This window comes from Coptis chinensis, chromosome 1 (genome assembly GCF_015680905.1).
Source record: "Coptis chinensis isolate HL-2020 chromosome 1, ASM1568090v1, whole genome shotgun sequence".
Taxonomy (NCBI): Eukaryota; Viridiplantae; Streptophyta; class Magnoliopsida; order Ranunculales; family Ranunculaceae; genus Coptis; species Coptis chinensis.
In genome coordinates, this window is record NC_141456.1 from 23,258,141 (window position 1) to 23,279,930 (window position 21,790).

Consider the following 21,790-nt stretch of genomic DNA (forward strand, 5'->3'; position numbering starts at 1 on the left):
GTGTGGAAACATATTCACCCACAGCATTACACACGATGGTAACCCCCGATTTTTTAGAAACTACGTGAATAGGGCTTACCTATTCGCTATCGGAGATGGGATATATGATACCCGCATCGAGTAACCGTAAGACTTCTTCCCTGACCACCTCTTTCATGGCAGGGTTCAAGCGACGCTGATGTTCGCGTGAAGTTTTTGCATTATCCTCCAAATATATGCGATGTGTGCATACACTAGGGTCAATCCCCTTAATGTTGTCTAGGGACCACCCGATCGTGGAACGATGTTCCCTAATCACCCTAATAAAATGTGCCTCTTTATCAGCAGACAACTGAGAAGATATGATCACTGGATGACTACCATCCGGATCAAGTTGAATATACTTCAACTCAGTAGGAAGAGGTTTAAGCACAGGGGTGGGAGGAATGGGTAGAAAGGTTTCCGAAAGGTTCTCGTCTTGAGTAGTGAAGACTTGTTTAGGTAAGAGTTCTTCAAACTCAGAAGATGGAGCTACAGAAGGATCTACGATAGGAGTATACTCGAAAAGGGTGTTGACTTCCTCTACGTAGGAGTCATCGTCGAAATCGGAACTTTCGAAGGAAAGAAATTTATGCATCTGATTCTCTAGAAACGTGTTGTTAAAATAATCTTGAGTTAATCTCTCGATCATGCTAACTTCTCCATCGATAGTCGTATTGGGTAACTGTTGCATCATTTTGAAAACATTTACCTCAACAGAAAGATGGCCAAATGACATGGACATCGAACCATCGCGGTAATTTATGAGCGTGTTGACAGTTGCCAAGAAGGGACGCCCTAAAATGATAGGAACAGAGTCGTTAGCGACTTCTGTGTTGAGGATAATAAAGTCGGTTGGGTAGTAAAAATCTTGAACTTTAAACAGCACGTTTTCAACCACACCCTTAGGATACTTAATAGAACGATCAGCTAATTGCAAAGTCATTTTAGTTGGTTGCATCTCTTTTAGGCCTATTTATTTATATAGATAATAAGGGAGTAAGTTAACACTCGCCCCCAGGTCTAATAGAGCAGTTGTCATAGGAGTATCCCCTAAGGTGTATTGTACAGTAGGACGATCAGGGTCCTTGTACTTAACAATTCCATTATGTTTAGATAGAGTGGGAAACTATTCAGTTAAAAAGTCGTCTTTTGGAATATTTGTTTTCCGCCTAGTAGTGCACAGCTCCTTTAGAAACGTAGCATGTTGTGGTAATTTTTTAATAGCTTCAAGAAAAGGTAGGTTTATCGTTAGATTTTTAAAAACTTTCGTAATCTTGTCAAAATTTGTATCCTTGTTTAACATGGCTAGTCTCTGGGGAAATGGTGGTTTATCTCTATATTTAGCATATGGATCAATAGGAGTTTTAACCTTGGTCGCTTTTCTCTTGGGTTGTGGTTTAACTGGTACCTCTACAGGGGTAGAATCTTCAGTTTCTATTTGGGTATCTAGTAAATTTTCATTGTCATTTACCATTGCTGGTGTAACAACGGGCATAGGTACGGTGATATCAACCACTCTGCTAGAACGGAGAGTGGTGATGGCATTTAACTTACTTACGTTTAAATTTTGAGTACTAGTATTATCGGTTACTTCAAAAGCTGTGTTTGGTGTTTTAGGATTAGGTATAGCTTGACCAAGAAACACACCTTTTTGTTGGACTTTCTCTTGGGTTAACTATTGTATGGATTGTTGAATGGATTGTAGAATCTGTAGTTGAGCTTGCATATAGGCATCGAAATGATCCGGTTGTGGATGTGTAGTGATCACAGGTGGTGTGACAGGAACTATCTCACGTTAATTATTAATGGGCGGGTTATAATAGTTATTATTAATCGGGACGATACCTCTATTATTATTATTATTATTGTTATTATTATTACATTGTCCTTGTACTTATCTTTGTAGAACTGGGTTGTATTTGTTTGCTGGCCTAACATTTTGATTATTAAACCCTGGAGGTGTAACTTGTTGATTATTTCGCCAACTAAAGTTGGGTTTTGTCTCCAAGGTGCGTTAGGAATAGGAAGGCTATTAACGGAACAAACATTATATGGCTATGATGGTGGTTGTGATAGTTGTTCATAGACAAGAGGGCAATAGGAGTCGGTATGCTCAACACTGAAACATAAATTACAAGGAAGAGAATTGATGTTCATGACAGGAGTAGGCTTATTTTGAATAGAAATGGCGTCGACCTTTTTTATGAGAGATTCGATTAGAGTTCGAAACTCAGGATCAGATTTAACCTCAAACATACTAGCAGCCTTAACTGTTGAAGAAGAATTAGCAGAGCGGGGGATATCGTTACCCCCCAGTTATTATTACGCTTAGATTGATCTTCTAAAAACCTATAAGCCTTTGAGGCTCCTTACTAAAGAAACTACCCTCATTCGTTATATCAAGAATCTCCTTATGATGATGATGTGAAAGGCCTTTGAAAAAGTCACGAACAAGCGTGTCTTTCACAAGGTTATGATGTGGACACTCGATAAGAAGATCTGTGTACCGGTTCCAGGCCTCTAAAAAGGATTCATGAGGATTCTGGCGGAAGAAATGAATCTGTTGAATCATTTCATATGTCTTTAGCGGTGGGTAAAATTGTTCCATAAACAATTGAACAAGTTTGGCCCATGAGTCCACATAATTAGGCGTTTGGGCAGTTAACCAAGATGCCGCCTTATCGGCTAAGGTGAAAGGAAACACCCTCAGTTTAATTTGTTCCGAACCTACGGTAGGATGATGGAATATGGTAAGAACTTGTTCTATCCTACGCATATGCTGATAAGGCTTCTCATGGTCTAAACCATGAAAAATGGGTAACAAATTAAATATATTTAGGGGAATTCAAAAATCCCCCACTAGGTCTGCAAGAACGATACATGACTTAGGGTTATCATTTAGGGCTTCGTAAAAATCAGAGAGAGGAGTCTCTGTTTCTTCAGCCATTGATTCAGGTGTAGTGTGTGGTATTCTAGATAGGCATGTGTGTTGATGTTTACGATAGATAACGTTAGACGGTTTTTTCTTACCATACATTAATCTCATGCAAGGCTAAGTCCAATATGAAAGAAACATGAACAACATTCAAACAACCTTGATATACTAGAATTGAAACTCCTCTGACAGAAAAGACAAGGAGTGGAAGAAGGAATACCTGAATGCCTCCTTGCTACGTGTATAAATAGCATCTTTGATACACAATCTCAATGTATTGAAGAAGTTTGGAACACTGAATAACTTGAACAAAACGAGAGCCTATAACTAACCTGTGAATCGGGCTTTCTTGGAAGGCGTTGGCGCTGGCTTCAAAAAGAGTAAACAAAGTATGGGCCAGCTCAAGGTCTTGTTTCAAAAAAATTCCCAGTAACAATAGAGTGAGTGCGCTCAGAAATAGAGTACACAAGGGTGCGGGCGTGCTCAGAGTACTATTTCGAAAAAAAATTCTGATAAAAAACAAACACAGTTAGAACTAACACAATCGGGTGGGTGGGTGAAATGGGATATTAGTATAATTGAAAACACAAAGGGAAGCTAATCTAAACACAACTAAGATGGCAGCGGCGCCATTTGATAATAGTAAAATAAAAGTTTTTACTCCTACTTAACTAATTAAAACTAGGCAGAAGTAAAAACTATATTTTAAACTATTCGTTTATTGTATCAAAGTTTCTACTGTCAATTATCGTGTAATAAACTTAGGGTAAAGATTTCTTTCCACTCCTAGTTGCTTAGACGTAACAATTTCTCTAACTTAAACAATTCTACAATATCAATGAGAGCAATGGTTTAATTATACTAATATGGTGAAAATAACTAATTAAGATGTTCTAAATTATACTATGGCAATTTAATAAAAAATATGTGAATGAGAATAAGAGATTATGGGGATTTGATTCCACCTTGATTAATTCTTAATATGCTAGTTCAAATTTGTTGCAACCCTAATCTTTATGTTTTCACATAAAGGTTAGGTCTTTTTATCCCTAATTATTCATGGCATCTCTACCAACTAATAATTAGCATGTGAGGCAATTGAAACCCATTCTCATGGTGAATTAACTACCTTCTAGAATGGAACATCTTACTACAACTATTCTATACTAACACATCAAGTCTTCATCAAAGCTTTAATCAAACCCCTCTAATGGAGGTTTAGCTATGAATCATGAGACTATCATAAACATAATAATAAGTAAAAGAAGACATAATGAAAGAATACTTGAATTTAAGATGAACTTGAATTGTATTAATGGTGGCTAGGCTAATCAAACATAAAACTAGGTTTTAAAACTAAAGAAGAAAACTAATTTATTATCTAATGATGGGATCCTTAGAGTTGTGCCTTAGTCCTATTTTATATAGGAGAGGGCTAGGTTTACAATTTCGTGCATGGGCTTTGGAGCCATGTTTTGGGACATTAAATCAAGCCCAAAACCTAATTATTTAAGTCCAAAAAGGGTTTTTGTTGGAAATTACTACAATAGCCTTTTCATCCATTTTTTACATATCTAATTGGATCAAGGACTATACCATTAGAAAGCTCTTTCCGAGCTGGTCGTTTTGACATATATTAGGCTCAATTCCGAGGTCTAAGTCCAAAGATACGGCCTGCGAAAGTTCTGTTGACTTTTATGCTCTATTTCTGCCCGCATTGACTTTGACTTTTCAGCCTTGACTGGGCTTTAAAAAGGTTTTTTCTCCTTGAAACCTCGGCTTTAACCATAGAACTTCTTAGCAACCAATATTTGCTCATTTCTCTTGCAAAAGTGACATATTTCTTCACATATTTGACTCCAATACCTGAAATACACAAACGTACGTAAACAGTACTAACTTTTATTTATTATAAGCATAATTAGTCTAAATATAATATTATTAAGGGGTTAAAACTATAGTTTTGGACTCTTATCATCTACCCTCATTGCCAGTAGTTGGATGCTCTAGTTCCCTTAGCTTTGCCACTGCCCCCCTCTGAGTTCCAAACGAGAATTGGATAGTAAATAACACAAACCACAGGATCCTAAACTCAAGTGTTTTAAAAAATGTATAAATAACAAAAATGATAGAAACTAAGAAATTGAACAAAGGAGAAAACACGAGGAAAGGGCAAAGGTAACTAGAGCGAGTTGAATTTTTTTCAAATCAATTAAATACTTGTTATTGAGATGGAACTCAAATTTCACTACACCATAAATGGCCAAAAACGACGGAAAAAACCGTCTTAAATCGAGACTTACGACGGAAAATAGTGTCCCAAAGTCCGTCGCGTATAGCCCTGTCGTTAATATTAACGACGAGAAATAGAGTAGTAAGTTGAATTAGAATTGCGACGGACTTGAGACAGTTTTTGCCATCGTTAATATTAGGACACTTGAAACCATCACAAATTAAATTTTGTGTTGTAGTCGATGTTTTCATAACTAGAACTCGTCCAACCGTCGTGAATTTGTGTCCTAACTTTAGGACGTGCATTTCCGTCACCATTTCATTTTAGGGAAATCAATTAACGACCCGGTTCCCCGTCGTATTTGTTTAAAGTAATTTTTTTTTTTATATACAATTTGTTTTCCCCTTGCTAAATGATATCTGATTTGAGGTCCTCAATTAATAAAATCAATTACACAAACAACATACTAAAACAACCTATTTCAAAAATTGATATATAATACATTGAAAATTTCCAAAAGTTACAATGTTTTCAAGCTTTTTGATTGCCAACAACTATATATACAACTCATGTATAAACAATCAATGACACTATTACATATAGCTGAACTGAGTTGAGATCACAAGATAGGCTTAGGCCACTTCATGTTGACAAAATCAAACAAATGAAGATAAAATCAACCTGGTGATCTGCATCCTTCCAAAGTGTTAGTCTCTCTTTGTTCCAAAGAAGACCGAAATAAGGTATCTGAAATACACAAGGCGTAATATGCTATACTACGCGATGAAAAATGAGTCTTCGATGATTTCTTGTGGTCTTTGTGCTCCTGCGAACATGTAGATGAAATCATATTATTAGTTATATAAACTCAAGGCATCAATAGGTGAAACATCTGTGTGCATGAAAAGAATACCAAGTCAAATAGGGCAAAGTACTACCAAAATTATTTCTAATTTTCTACAAAGCGATAAGTGCATCTACACTTTAAGGATGTCTAACTTTACAAGGAGTCATTAATAACATATGAAAGGAAAGTTCAAAAAAAAAAAAGAGAGAACTGTCTCAGTGTGGAGTTATATTATAAGTATCCCTCAAAGAAGGCACCCATGCACCCCCATGTATAATGTACGTACTCGGGCACTCATTTCAGTAATGGATGCTCATTTCAGTAATGGATGGAAAATAATACAAGGAAAAAAAAAAAACATACAGAGACAGTTCTGCACGAATATCCTGAGTCATACAGAGACTGGTAAAATAAGCGAGGATTCCAATCCAAAAATAAAGGTAGGAAAACCTTATCCATTTCATCTAAAAACATACAAAGAAATTCCCCATACAAACTCAAACAAAATCAAGAAGTAGATGACCAACCTGCCTCTGCTGTTCCGAAATATAAGATCCAGTCAAATCTCGAAGCACATCCAACATTTCATTGAAGGTAACTTTCCCATTGCAATTCAGATCATAAACCTTGAAAATAACTATAACAAACAATTGTTAGAAAACAATAAAATCTCTTCAGCTTAAACCAAACACGAGCACTTAACTTTGAGCCTGTTACACAAACTGACCGAGTTTCAACTATCAACTTAACTAATTTATATCAAAGATTGCATCTAACTTACTTTGAGCATAAGTAAAGGCTAGTGGGAGACTGTAACTCAGCAAGATTCAAGCAGCAAGAAGCTTTTGTATGTCCTTCTGCAGCACCAAAAGAAATGCATTAGTCATAAAAATGAATATGGGTATATAGCATGCGCTATTTTTCTCTTTTTATTAATTTTACTACTCAATAATGTAAGAACTCGAAAACACCCTGTCCACAAACATTCCACTTAGATGCAAGCTGGTACAGTGAGGTACTAATGAACAACAAATGTTAGAACTTAGATTTGGCCAGCTCTATGGACCTAAGTACAGACAGTGAGTAAACAAGGTTCTACATTTCGGTTATGCAAGGTTTAAGCCTCCTGCCTCCTATGTCTTATCTGTCACTCACCAGTGACGGCTCAAAAGTGCAAATATGCTTTTAGGAATATTTTGCCTTTCAGGAATAAATCTGAACAGTTATGTTGAACAGTTACAGAACAAAAACGAAAAAGATAAAAATATAAAAAATAAAACACCGATAAAAAAAACTGTTAATCATTCAAGTATGTGTTCTTGATTATTGACTTCTTACAGAGTTTTCTTCTACCTCTGAGCTTAGAATCACTAGGATATTAACATGTTGCCGATTAAGATGTCCCAAGAGAGAGATTGAAGCTCTAATGCTCCACGGAAGCTCAGAAATACTGAAGCTTAGCTTGTTTTGGAAAACCTGGTCATCAACTCCCTTATCCTTTGTATTCGAAATCGATAGTTTAGTAACAAATTCAGTTTTACTAAGAACACAGACAAATTCACTTCTCATCTTCTCTATTGTCTGTACTCTGTACTCGAGTTACTTCAGTTGGCGAATACAGTGTTATACTGCTATAGTGTTATATTATAAGTGGTATGTTGTTGTTTATAATAGGAGTAAGCAGAAGTGAACAACTTGAAAACATTTAATGTATTATAGTCAATTGAGTCGCTTTAAAAAGAAAGGGGTCTTGCAACAGCAAAACATGGTTTAGAAAATATTATTGCGACAACTTGGTCTTTGCAACCGAAAGCCAGAATGACAAGCAGTATTCACAGATTAAATTAAATGCATCATGTTTCTACCAGCCTAGCATACATAGTCTTAAGAATGTCAATCAGTACCTCTTGATTCTTGAAATGCTTTTTAAGAGTAACATGAACGTACCTCAATTTGGAAAGGAGAGGTCGTGGGAGGGTATCTTTCCACAACCTTACCATTTTTGTCAACCAAGAATTTCTCAAAATTCCATTTGATCAGGTCACCCAGAAACCCTCCTGCACTAGACTTCAGGAACTGATAGACTGGAGCAGTACTTGGTCCGTTCACATCAACCTATAAAATTTAAAGAACACTAAGCAAGTACTGTTCAATGAGTGTTTGCATGGGAATGCGTTAGCAATTGACACACCTTGTCAAAAATAGGGAACTCTGCTTTACATCTTGTACAAGCAAACTGCTTAATCTCTGAATTTGAACCAGGCTCTTGACCACCGAACTGGTTGCAAGGAAAAGCCAGAATCTCAAGTCCTGCATATGTAAAGGTAGATTTTGAGACAAACCAGAAATGAGAGAATAGAGAGAGAGAGAGAGAGATCAAATTTAGAATACGGGTAAAAGAAATTAGGGGTTTGACTTAATTACCTGGCATAAGGAGTCATCTTCATGTGACAACTAAGAGAGTAACTTTTGCTAATATATAGATTCCTCTTTCCTACTTTTATATGTACTATTAAGATAGTTGTTTACCAAAAGCGTGAAGGAGGATTGCAGTTTATGTCGGATATTGATAATGAATATGTTCACATAAATAAAAACTTTACAAACTAATACCTAAAAATCCACAACACAAATTAAACATGCTACATAATCGGAAAATTTCTCATCAACCACCTTGAACGAAAACAGACGTATCTTTCTCAATATAGTTTGGAAAGAGACAAATCTAATTAGGTTTGAAACTAGACTCATAGAACTACAACTTACCTTAAGACCTTGAAAGCTAAATTTTATTCAGAAAATCACAGACGATGACAGAACCTGCTGAACTGTCAGCTCGAGAACTAATTCATCACTCTGAAGTAAAACAGTCATAACTATCACTATATAACTTAGAATGGAACAAACCAAAATGGATATAAAACTGCACTCGAAATTCTACAGCTTCTGTTCAGACCAACCAAGCAAATTCCACATAAAACTTTTAATGAAGCCGACTAAACACAGAACATGGGCTGGAAAATCCTAGTTAACATAGCTGTGCTAAAATAGTTGTATCTTTTTCTATATATATTGGATTGAAACAAATCCAATTGGATATCAAAGTTAACTAAGAGTTCTACAACTTCTATTTGAACCTCAAAACCTAGTTCCTACTCACAAATCCACACAAGTCAGCACAATAGACCACAAAAAGGAAAGACAAACAAAACTAAGTTATCCTATTTGTCATAATTTCAAACTCTACAAACCCAAGTTTCTAAGTTTTAGAAACATATCAACCCCAAACATGAAGACTTTACCCAAAACGTTAATGAGGTGCATTGATGTTAAAAGTGATTTCTTATCTGTACTTAGGAAAAAAAGGAAATGCATCAGATGCACTTGCAGAGAAACTGCACCTAGTGATTATAGCTGACCGATAGTACTCACTCAATAGTGCTGGTGAATGTACAACTCAGACACAAATAGAAGCATCAATATGTTATTGAAATTTGAAAGTACTCAGAACAGTTATAAACAATTAATATCTAAATAGGATAAGGAAACTACTAGCAGGTAACTAAGTTGTCTTTATGTTTCTCTTGTTGATAAGGAACGAGATAACTTCATGTTTTTTTTTAAACGGTAACGAATTCGTAGTGTATCAAAAATGCAAATCAATTTGCAAAAGCAAACAGGGAAAACAAAGAAACATTACATCGATCATATCACTAAAGGAAGAATAACATCACTCAATTTCTTGAGGCATTTTCAATTTCGAACGATAACACTTTTTTGACTGTGCAATCTCCATAAGCCCCTTCGACTATTTCACCAACCCATCAACCACAACCTACACTATGCCCGCGGAAACATGGCAATTAGAGCCAATACTCTTTTCACAAAGCTTAAGAGCAAGACCAAACTCCCCTTTCCCACAAACACAGGGAATGAGTGCCTCAAAAGTGAACCAATCCAGAACAACATATTATCATATACGCTTTTAGCTTCATCCAGATTCCCGTTATTGCCATACCATTTTATAAAAACATTATACGTAAAAAGATTAGGTTTCTCTACGTTATTCCCAAGCTGTTCAACTAATTCAACTGCCTCCGATATTAACCAAACCCTGCAACTTAGCATAATAACTTATTATATCCGGGACAATCCCACTCTCTTCCATCCTAGCCCAAATCCTCAAACTTACCATCCCTATAAAACCCATTCAGCAGTGTATTAAAAATAATCAAACTCGGCTCCACCCCATTTTTCTCCATCAAACGAGCATTCTCCCACTTCCCCATTTCAATAAAAGCCTGAATAAAACAAGAATTGGTAGAAACTCTGATAGGTGAAGCAAATCAAACCTATTTTTAAATACATAAAATAACTAAACAAAACTAGAGTGGCTAGGAATGCCGCGGATATTCTCTGGAAAATTGAAAACGTCGAAGTGAGCTGTGGCTTATAAATAGGAAGATGAGGAGATAACGGGCGAAGGATATTCTTTCTTTTTTTCAAAGAGAGTTCTCTAAACAACTTGTCAGTCTCATCAAACTTGTTAGACACAACACTAGCATTATACGTCTTAACAGTACGTTCACATTTTAACTCAGGCAATTCATCAAACAGTTTTAAAGCATGATCAAACATACCTGCTTTCCCATATAAAGAAATAAGTCTCATAGCAAAACCTTGTTTAATATCATCAAACTTCTTCTTCTGATGTTCCAACACTAACGAATGTTGACGACCAATAGTTTTTTCATATACTAAATGTTGAGAACGAAACCGACGTATTTCGGAACACTTTTTGAAGTTTTCGACAAGGGTGGTAAGGTTTTTTTGTTTGGAAAGTTTGTTAATTGAAGTGGGGGTTTCTTCTTCTTGTTTGGGTGTTTGGGTTTTTGTGAGAGTTTGAGGTGTTGCTGTTATTGGGGTGTTTTTGGCAAAGACACGGCTGAGACGAGAAATGGAAGTAAACATTGTTGTTTTGAGGTTTGGTCTAAAAACCAGTGTCAAGTTTGAAGAGGGGTTTTGAGATAACTTCATGTTGATAACTAGAAATAATAATTAGATGTTATATCAACATTTATATAGATAAATAATATAAATCTAAACTACAATGAGTGTTGCAAAAGAAATTATGTTCAGTAAAAGCTGTACTTGCAAGTTGCAACCAACACTAGATATTCATGGATTTCATAGATAATGAATTAATCAACATGTGTACCTGGTCAATGGCAGCAGCAACATCTGCAGTGAAGCCTCCAAAACTCTTGTACAATGCCTTGTAGACCGAAATGCTGAAACAGATTTTCAGACCATCAAAAATGTCTACTTACATCAAACTCTGACATGGAAATAATACTTCACTATTTTTTTACACGCCTAATTAATGGAAATTGACAATCCATCATCATATTAAGCATCGGCTAAAAATCTATACAAGGCAATGAAAAGTGCTGCAATTTACTATCACTGGTACTATCCTTATGTAGTGTTGCACACATTTATGATATGGTGGTTAGAAAGACTTACGATCCATGACCATCACCGTCAAATGGCGAAGCATGGTCTTGATTGGCATTGAATATTCCTCTTGTTATAGCGGATGCAGCAAAATGACGAGCACCAATCAATTTTCTATTACAAGAGCCAGATGGAAAATCACTCGTGACTTCACAGATATCAGAAAAGTGTTCAGGAACCGGGAAAACATGCTCAGAAATGTCATCGGAGAAGCTGGGGTGTGTTGGATCAATTCCAGTGTCAACAAAACCAATAACGATTCCTTCTCCAGCTAATTCAGGTCCACCTTCCTCAACCCATGCCCCTAGAGGAAGACCCAAGAACTCTAGAGTATGGGTAGTTGCAGTTAATATAATCACATCAAGAACTCTGGAGTATGGGTAGTTGCAATTAATATAATCACATCAAAATATACAACAAAGACACAAGCTTTTACATTTTAAGGGATGAAGAAATCCTAGACAATAATAAAAACACAATAAACCCAAAAATTTAAGAAATTTGCACAACCCATGAGTAGAAATTAGGGTTCTAACAAAAACGAAAATTGGTGAGAGAGAGAGAGTGAGTGGGTTACCAAAACTTGAGAGAGATGCAGCTCTTGCCGATTTTGAGAGAGATTTGAAGCTCTTAGTGTCAAACACTCAAACCACTACCACCAAAGATTTACTGTCTTCTTATACTAGGGTTAGTGAAAGAAAGAAATATCGGGGGGTAGTCAAATATTAGCTTAAATATTGAGCACGAAAAAACAAGTGCAATCACTTTCTCTCTAAAATCATCGACGATAGTCCCGAACTCGGAAGAGCACACAATGTCTCGTCTCGATTTGGGACGAGAACTTCGTCCTTCAGTCAACTAAAGTCAACCTAAGTCAACATAAAAAAAAACAGTACGACGGGTTTCAAACAATTTAAGACGGTAATTATTGTTCCTAATTGGAGACGGGGTATAATGTCCCAAGAGTGCGTCCTAATTCTTAAATTCTGGTGTAGTGTTTTGAAACGCCTTTGTCAAATGTTTCAACGAAATGGGAGTCCATCCATATGTCAATCAAATGTTTTTTTTTTTGAAGCTCTTTAATTATACAACTTTAAAAAAAAATGAGGAGTAGCAACTAAAGATATATGAGCAGAAAAGGATATGGAGAGAAAGGCATTCATTTATAGCTCATATCCGGCACGGATTTCATGCACCCTTACAGTGGCTTCTAGTTCATGATCAATAGCCTCCATCAATGCCTTCTGATTAAAAACCAATATATACTAGTAGGCGCATTCCAAACACGTTCTTGAAAATCGATATCATAACCACGTCTGCGAGAAAAGCTGGCACCAATCAACATCATGGTGGCAATTGATATGTTATAGTACAATTATCTACTAATATCCAAGTTCCCAATTTTCATACCTGAATCCCAGGACCACTGCCATTTCCATCACCTGTATGATGCCACAAACAATTGAGATTGAGAATCCGCAACATTTGCAACTCATTACAAATCATCGATGAATGTTACTAGTGGTCTATTTATAACTTATAACTTATAATCTTATAACTTATAATTCTTATAACTTATAATCTTATAATTCCTATAATATATAATTTATAACTTATAATCTTATAATTCTTATAATTTGTAACTTATAACTTATAATTTATAATTTATAACTTATAATCTTATAACTTATCATTTATAATTTATAACTTTATAACTTATAATTTATAATTTATAAGAGTGTTATAATTTATAACTTATAATTTATAAGAGTGTTATAACTTATAACTTATAATCTTATAAGTCTTATAATTCTTATAACTTATAATCTTATAATATTATAAACTTATAGTATTATAGGAACTTATAACTTATAACTTATTATAGAGAGCACAAATTTGAGTAGCTCATGCTAGCAAGAACTAGGTTAATAACTTCATTATATAGAGCACAAATTTGAGTAGCTCGTGCTAGCAAGAACTAGGTTAATAACTTCATTGTAGTACCCTACTAATATATTCACATGTTCATGATGTCAACTTTATGGAGAAGAAACACCAAAAGTCCAACTAAACAGGAAATCATTTTCAAGCATGCACCTAAAATTAAAATTACACACACACACAAAAGAAAGGATAAATATAGAGACAAGGTCCAGATTTTTCACAAACACAACTATCTTTCATGTTGATGCAAAGTTACACCTAAAGCAGAGGAAGAGTATTAGAAAAATTGTATACTGGTTTAACATGGATGTTGTTTTCAGCTTCCCAGCAAGAGCTACCACAAGGTCAGACTTCCTCGCACCCGGAGGACCAATAAGTAGTGTCAGTCTATAAACTTACAGATAGGATTAGTTAGTTTCTCATCATGCAAATTCTTTTAGGTTAATGATGTTGCGCACATCCTTAAGAATTGGAGTGGTGGCATTCATCTATGAGAATCAAGCATAGCTAATAGCCAATTCTAATTAACATATAAAGGTTGCAACATGTAACTATTTACAAAACAATTATCTCAAAAACAAAGAATATTACCAGCTGCAGGGTGGAATCTATGAGCTCTCTTCCTCGCTACCATCTTCCTTTACTACAATTTGTTTTCCCTTGCCTTTGTACTCTACTTTTTGACGCTTTGGCGTGGCACTATCAGTATCTTCTCTGAACGAGATCCCTCCTCTCCATCTTTGGCCCTTGCTACGACCTTTAGATCGGCCACCACCACGTCTGCCACTTGTACGTCGTCCATCTCTACGTCGGCCACCACCACTGCCTCTGCAACTACTAGACCCAGTGTGTGGTGATGCGGCATCAGTCAGGTCTGCGTCGGATGCCTGCTTTGCAATTAAGGTTGGACAAACGACATTTTACATTAGCATAAACAATAATATGACTATCAAGGATGTGAGTTTGTTGGTCATTTGATGGTAGCGATGAATTACCAGATAAGTTGAATTTGATGTTTTACGCAATCAAAAATTGTGTGCAAATTACATTGAAAAAAAAGATCTTAAATGACAATATTGACTTTTTGTAAGGGTATGAATATCATTTCTTATAGAATAGCATGATATTACTGTCAGCACTATAAGATATTATGTTTTCATTGTAATTGTAAGGAGATTATAATAATCACTAGTCCAAACACAATGCGAGTTATTTGTCAAATCTCACCAAACATGCTTATGCAACGCACACGCAAAACAATTAATACTCAGGCAACCTAGTGTCCTATACACTAAGGACTTATACTCAAATGACCTAGAAGACGTATATCCATGATGTCAAAACACGCTAGCAATAAATACTCTAATCAATTCAAGCATTACAATAGCCAACATGGTATCCAATATTCCTTTAGTTACATTCTAAAATTCATGTGGAACATCAAAGGTCGTCAACAAAGATATAAAGAGGAGGAGATGAACTATGATAGGGTTTGATTCCAATTTCTCTAGAGAATTAGATACCTATGCAACTTGTTCATAGAAGTGCAGCCATGTCCATATCTCAGTCAAATTTTACTTATGTAAAGGCTATCTAGAAAATACCCTTTACAGTAATAATTGTTAAACAATTGTAATAAGGTATTATTAATGCTTAAATGCAACTGCAACACTTTACCCCATAAACTAGACGACTCACCTGAGAAGTAAAGTCAGAAGCATCGTAGTAATCATAAAAAACATCAGGGTCTCCCTGTATTGGTCCTGCATTTTTTGTGTTGTGTTAGAGATCTATAGAAAAAATAAACAATATTTTAAACAAATGCACAATACACAACGCGAGTTTAACTTACCGACCTGAATCCTCTCCAACTCGGTTGCATCTGCAAGATGAAGTGACATTACCCTTTGAGCAAAATTGTTGTTCCTATGGATGACTAACTGTAAGTGGTCTATTTCAGAAATTTTCTCATCTCTCAAGTCATCTTGTTCTATTCTCTCCATAGCAAGATAGTCTTTCTCCCCGTTTGCTTTCCCGAAAGAAATCTGCAAGAGCATATACAAGGTACGCACTGTATAATCCGTAGAACATTTCTAAAATGTAGAGTGCCCTCTGGTAATTTTCTAGGTCGTTATTGAAAACCAAAATGTCAAGCACCCACTGGTAACCCTCCATGTTGTTGTTGCAAATCATTACTTTTATCCATTCATAACAGCCCCAGATACACACTAAGAAGTTTATTCGCGACAGTAGTTTCCTAAATTATTTATTCGCCTTTCTAAAGAATAAACTACTCGACATAGGAATATAAAAGAAGAGAATTCCTCCAAGAATTGTGGAGGAGAACCTTTTCTAGTGCATATCTCTCATAAATGGATCGTTGACATATATGTAGATATAGATCATCCAAAGCAAAAGAAAAAGACTCGAGAATAAGCTCATCACTAAATACTTATTCATCCTTCAGTTGAGCTACAAAAGAAAACAAAATCCACAAATGAAAGAGTGTTATTGCTCAATTTCATTGAAAAATTCTGAATATTCAATAGAAACAAGTAAACATAACTCAGTAATACTAAATATGTAAACAAAATGATATTAGTGATGGTTCTAAAATAGATTTATGGAGAGATAATAATTCAAGAATCCCTAGGCTTAACTTCAAAGCAAATGAAAAAGTAAATTTATAATTTATAACTTATAACTTATAATTTATAAATTTATAATTTATAACTTATAACTTATAATTTATCATTTATAAGAGTGTTATAACTTATAACTTATAATCTTATAACTGATATATTTGGATACGTAGGCAGCTTTGAGCAAAAGTGCAGCCACTATATTATATATTATATATTAGTTTTTGTGATAAGGTATATGGAACTTGATTGTGCTCTTTCAAAATATTGCTCCTCGATTGGAAGTGTATTTTAATTCACGAGGCATTTAATTAATGCGTTACTCATAATTGAGAATTTTGATATATTCGATATTGAGGCGAGTTTAATGACTATTGTGTTTGGAATCTTTATTAATGATTTTACTGTGTGAGAAGATGTTTATTTTATGATGAAAATATTATAATAAATGATAACTACTCTTGGGTGTTAAAAAGTGTTGTAAAAAGTCTTGTGAAAATTTAATATGTCGCCCACATCTTTAAATCTCTTCACGCCTCTTTGATGAAAAGAAATGAAATGTTTATGACAAATGATGTCATGTGAAAATCCGCCTTAGAGAGGAACTAAGGCATTCGCCTTGCGTGTTGGTTGTATTCCTTGAGTGTACGGGAATGTAGGATGGGTATTCCTTTGAATGTGGTAGGAATGACCCAAGATATTCATTGAATGTGTCATGAATGACTTGTTAGTGTTATGATGAGTATTTCTTGAATGTGGCGAGATGACCTAATATATTCATTGAATGTGTCATGAATGACCTGTTAGTACTATAATGGGTATTCCTTAAATGTACGGGAATGGCCTGTTGTTATTGTTATACCTAAAATAGGCTTTGTTTATGCGCATTGAAAGCCCAGAGATGGCTGTGACTCACAAGTTACGAGTTTACAAGATGGAAACACACTACTAAAAAAAGGACTTTTTATGACGGCTATTTTTTTTTACCTTGACGACTTTCATATAAGCTATCATTATATGTATATCAAAATTAACTTTATGACGCTTGATGTCAAATGTTGATGGTTATAGAATACCCATCATAAATTTCTTGACCCTTTTTTATTTAAGTGTCAAGGTTGTGTCTAGCAATTGTATACCTACCATTTAGTTTATGACGCTTGATGTCAATATTGACGGTTATAAGCGAATTTGTCACACCTCAATTTTAATTAATCTGAAAACATTATTTGTCCCCGACTCTTGATTTCAGAGGTGTGACGACTCTCCACTCCCAAAACCCATAAACAGCTTTTTAAAATATGCGGATAATTAAAACCAATAAAATTTTAACTTAAACAACAATGATCATCTTCATTACCAAAAACAATTTACAAATGAAAATGCAAATAACCTTATCTCAACTGAAAATCTATATCACCTCGGGAAAACAAAACTTATCCGAGATGCAATGCTAACGCAAACCACAAGCAAAGAACCAATTTTCTTCATCACTAAACCTGTCAAGACTTATCAACTATGTTCATTTAATGAATACACCGATAAGCAAACATGCAAATCGGTCAAGATTATAAACAATCTTTGGTGTGAGTAGCCCTAAAATACAAATATACTTATACATATATATACCCAATCCACGAGGCGTTAGTTCCTCCACCGAGGAAGCCTTTAACTTTCAACGACAAATACAACATCCTTAAGAATAATAATTAAGGCAGGTAGTTCCTCCACTGAGACGCCTTAACTTCCCACTAACCACACAACAAACTATACACATAATAAATAAGGCATGTAGTTCCTCCATCGAGGCACCTTAGATTCTAACTAATCAAATAACCAACCAAGCATGTTACCATAATTAGATTATTTAAGGCTTTATTTGCGTGTCCCTAAAATCACGTCGTATCTATGTCTTACCTAGTTTTCCTGGCTACCACAATCGCTACCCAACGCCGAACATGTACATCCACATGCCTCCCCTTATATAATGAACCACTCCGTGCGTAACCACCCTGAGCGGGATGCCGCACACCAGGTAAATCCTCACACGGAAGCAATTATATAAGTAATGCCACTATTCGGCATAAAATATTGCGCATCATCGTTCTATTTTGCGAACGGAATAATCAAGCCACTATTCGGCTACGCCAGGAGGGCCATTCAGCTTTACTGAAACGCCAGAAGGGCCGCCCGAAGGCCATTCAGATTAACTGAAACGCCAGAAGGGCCAATCACATGAGTTGTGGTAGTCAGGTTCTAGGATTTTCGTTACGTAATTTATTCAGGTGTCATATATTAATGACTCATAATAAATTCCACTATATCACGTGCAGGTCAATTACCTTATTGCACTAAGCCATAATATATAGAAATATCTCAGTTATTTCCCATAACCACTTTCCGACTTTCACGTGCCAATATATTATTGCACTACACCACACTCCTGTGGGCAAATATTCATCAATACTATGCTACCTTATAGTAGCATCTCCCATATAAAATAATGGAGCGTTTATACATCTCTCAAAGATATTGCATTCAATATATATATCCCAACATGTTATATAATATCACAATTACTTCAACGTATCACATACATTTTTATTATAACATCTCAATATCGTCACGTGTCAAAAATACACAACATCACTGTCAAATCTTTCTTAGATAATGACCACCAAATTATACAAGCTTCCACAGCATTTTATTACTATATGTGTCCATATAATATACACATAAAGCGAAAGACAAACAAATAAACAAATTCCGGTCCACAATCAAATCCCAATATATATATGCTTTACACACTACTCACGTCAAATCTAAATTAGATAATGACCAACCAAGTTATACAATCTCAACAATATTTTATTACTATATTTATCCATATAATCAAATACGTGAAAAACTGGAAAAAGTCAACATTCACAGTCAACAGTCAAAGTCAACGGTCAACAGTCAAAGTCAACATTCAAAATCAACGGTCAAAGGTCAAAGGTCAACCCATCATGGTCACAGTCAAACTCAACATGTCATTGTCAAAGTCAAAGTCAACATGCCATGGTCAAAGGTCAAAGTCAACCGTCAAAGTCAAACTATCGTTTCCATATTCGACAGGTTCATGGTCATAGCCATGGTTCATGGCTAAGGGCAAAGGTGCATGGTTCATGGCTCATGGCTAAGGTCATGGTTCGGACCCAACTGGCCAAAACCAAACCTTAAAACCCGAAAGTCTAAACATTGAAGGACCCATTTAGATCTATTTTACGTCCTATGGACTGGCCCCAAGCAATATTATAAATTGGCCCAAAACAGTTAAGTGATCGGGCCCAAAGGAAACTAATTAAACTGGTCCAACACACAAATGGTTCGGCCCATCAATTTAACTGAATTGGTCCACAAATTAAAACAAAACCGAGCCCAAATAGCTAATAGAATTTGGCCCATACAACTAAAACAAACCGGGCCCAAAAACTTAAACATTTCGCAATTTAAGCAACAAATGAAATTAGACCGGCCCAAAAACTGAAACCGACCCAGGCCCAAGCCCAAGCCGTCAACAGTGCTTCTTCCTCACCCATTCTCTCCTCCACCACCACCAAAATCCGGCCACCACAAACCTCCACACAACCCCCCATTTCAACCAATCGGTTTTGATCCTCTTAGAAACCCATACCACTTTAATGAAAACGAAAACCCCCAATGTTAGTAAAACCAAACCTCACCAAACTAGATCTGACCTTTCTTGCCGCCATTAATGGCTGGCCTCAAGCTTCCAACAGCTGCCCCCTCACTCTACTACACTACCTCACTTCAACAATACAATCAACAAAACCAATCAACCAAACTACAAACAAAAAAACAGCCCAACACCGGCGCCATCGCGAATTTCAGCCAAATCGCGCCGCCATTAACGGCTTCTACCACTTCCGACAGCCCCCACACACCCTACACTACCCCCCCTTCAAAACACCAACCCACAATACCACAAACACAGTTCAAACACGAAAATCACAATCAAAAACCAAATTCTCAGTATCCCAGTAATGGCGTGCGCCATTGACGCCTCCCTCAAGGCTTCATCGCCTCTAATTCGACCTTCCTCAGTCCAACACTCCACCACAGCCACCTAACCCCATTCAATCAACCAATCCACAACAAGCCTCAACAGTTTAATACAATCGACACCAAGTGTATAACCGAAAATAAATAAAATACAAACAGTTACAAAACAGGTACAGAACCATCGTTTATATACATGACCATTGTTTTGTGTGGGCGCGAGGGCTCGCGCTCCATTAACAGGCCCAAATCAACCTTCGACAGTTCAATCTCAAATATTCGGAGTTCAACAGATTTTAAACAGTTTTAATAACCATAGTTTTACTACTGACAGGACGAATATTAATACCAGAATACTTAACATATCTCGTGAGATAGAAACTAATCTACTCACCTGTATGAACAGCTCCCTACGAATTTCTCCGAGTCCGAGCCGTCGCGCTCCACCCTCCAGAAATCCAGCTTTCATCTCTGCCTCCATTTTCATTATTTTATTTTTCTCTTAACCCTATTTTCTAGAAAAATGTGTTTATATACTTGGGTCCGAAACCCAAGCCCAAACAGACGCACTGGCCCAAAACCAGGCCCACGTATTCCGAGTCCAAACCTGAATTTTGAAAATAGATAATTAAATTAATAAATAAATAAATAGAAAAATACGTATTTAAAAATACGGGCGTTACACGAGCCGTCGTAAGTTTTTTGACTCTTTTTACGGAAGTGTCAAGTTTGACGTATAGTTTATGAGTTCTATTTTACAAGCGTCAAGTCAAAATTTGTCTAACTTTATTCATTAGCAAGACCGGTTAATGGTTTAATTAAAAAAAAAAAAAAACTCTAAAAAGAACACCCATTGTGACTGGTAGAGTGAACCATATTGAACAGGGTTAAGTCTCGGGTCAGTAACTCAGTATAGCCTTTTCCTTTTTAGCCAGTATACGTATATCCAATTCTTAAAAAACCAAAACTCTCGATCAAAATTGAAAAACCAAAATATATCTAAAACCCTAACTAATACTGGAGAAAATAGAAATCGATATGGATAAAAGATTTCCCAGCACGATTTGGCAAAGTGAGAGGGAATCAACTCCATTTTTACTCTCTCCATTTTAAGTGCTCATCCATCAATGGAAGCTTTGAGAAGGTATGCTCTTACTTTCCCGGTTTAGTTTCTTGTATCGATAACGTAGTTCTAATGGGGGTTACAAAAATGGGTTTGTAGTTTAATAGGGTTTCATAAAATGGAATTAGATAAGTTAGTTTTGTTGTGAATGTGGGCTTCATTTACTGTTATGGTTGTTCTTCATTTTGGTATTGCAATATGTTCTTAAACCAATTGTGGTTTTCGGGTTTGGGTTTGTAGGCTAGTTTTCATCTTGACCCGGTCGGGTTTTTCTTTGAGATATAATTTCGTTAACATTTAGAAAAACTCAATTTCGACTATCAATGTGAATACATAACTTTTGATTAATGCCTTGTGGAGTAAAGAGTTTGTGATATTAGTTCATTTCTGTATGGATTTTTTTTTTTTTTTTTTTTTTTTTTTTTTTTTTTTTTTTTTTTTTTTTTTAGTTTACTTATTTAAGCAA

At 35.8% G+C, this 21,790-nt stretch overlaps 2 protein-coding genes across 4 annotated transcripts; both read right to left on the minus strand.

The window, feature by feature from the left end:
- Positions 1-5,668: 5,668 nt before the first annotated feature.
- On the minus strand, positions 5,669-12,335 carry LOC147523007 (subtilisin-like protease SBT2.3). The gene is made up of 8 exons (XM_086569219.1): positions 12,319-12,335; positions 11,563-11,922; positions 11,255-11,327; positions 8,228-8,346; positions 7,984-8,151; positions 6,818-6,893; positions 6,564-6,673; positions 5,669-6,015 (listed from the first exon to the last, which is right to left on the minus strand). Exons 1-5 carry the CDS (start codon positions 12,333-12,335, stop codon positions 8,142-8,144), a joined length of 579 nt encoding a protein of 192 aa, XP_086425345.1. The 3' UTR covers positions 5,669-6,015; positions 6,564-6,673; positions 6,818-6,893; positions 7,984-8,141.
- Positions 12,336-12,613: 278 nt separating this feature from the next.
- LOC147523008 (uncharacterized) lies at positions 12,614-16,127 on the minus strand. Of its 3 annotated transcripts, none has more exons than XR_015215461.1 (5): positions 15,354-16,127; positions 15,196-15,260; positions 14,089-14,384; positions 12,964-12,995; positions 12,614-12,869 (listed from the first exon to the last, which is right to left on the minus strand). XR_015215461.1 is itself a non-coding variant. In XM_086596470.1 (5 exons), exons 1-3 carry the CDS (start codon positions 15,552-15,554, stop codon positions 14,106-14,108), a joined length of 549 nt encoding a protein of 182 aa, XP_086452596.1. In that variant the 5' UTR covers positions 15,555-16,127; the 3' UTR covers positions 12,614-12,869; positions 12,964-12,995; positions 14,089-14,105. The 3 variants fall into 3 exon arrangements, 2 of the variants coding, with proteins under 2 accessions (XP_086452596.1, XP_086452602.1); XM_086596470.1 differs by having other exon boundaries at positions 15,350-16,127; XM_086596476.1 differs by lacking the exon at positions 12,964-12,995 and having other exon boundaries at positions 15,350-16,127.
- Positions 16,128-21,790: the final 5,663 nt, after the last annotated feature.

Bases quoted from the DNA above. Each gene is read 5' to 3' on its own strand.
- LOC147523008 (XM_086596476.1), bottom strand. From the start codon at position 15,554: ATGCTCTTGCAGATTTCTTTCGGGAAAGCAAACGGGGAGAAAGACTAT. The intron at 15,261-15,349 runs GTAAGTTAAACT...CAAAAAATGCAG, and splicing joins GTTGGAGAGGATTCAGGTCG to GACCAATACAGGGAGACCCT. The intron at 14,385-15,195 runs GTGAGTCGTCTA...ATTGCAAAGCAG, and splicing joins CTTCTGACTTTACTTCTCAG to GCATCCGACGCAGACCTGAC.
- LOC147523007 (XM_086569219.1), bottom strand. The intron at 11,328-11,562 runs GTAAGTCTTTCT...AATCTGTTTCAG, and splicing joins GACGGTGATGGTCATGGATC to CATTTCGGTCTACAAGGCAT. The intron at 8,347-11,254 runs GTACACATGTTG...TTACATATGCAG, and splicing joins TTGCTGCTGCCATTGACCAG to GACTTGAGATTCTGGCTTTT.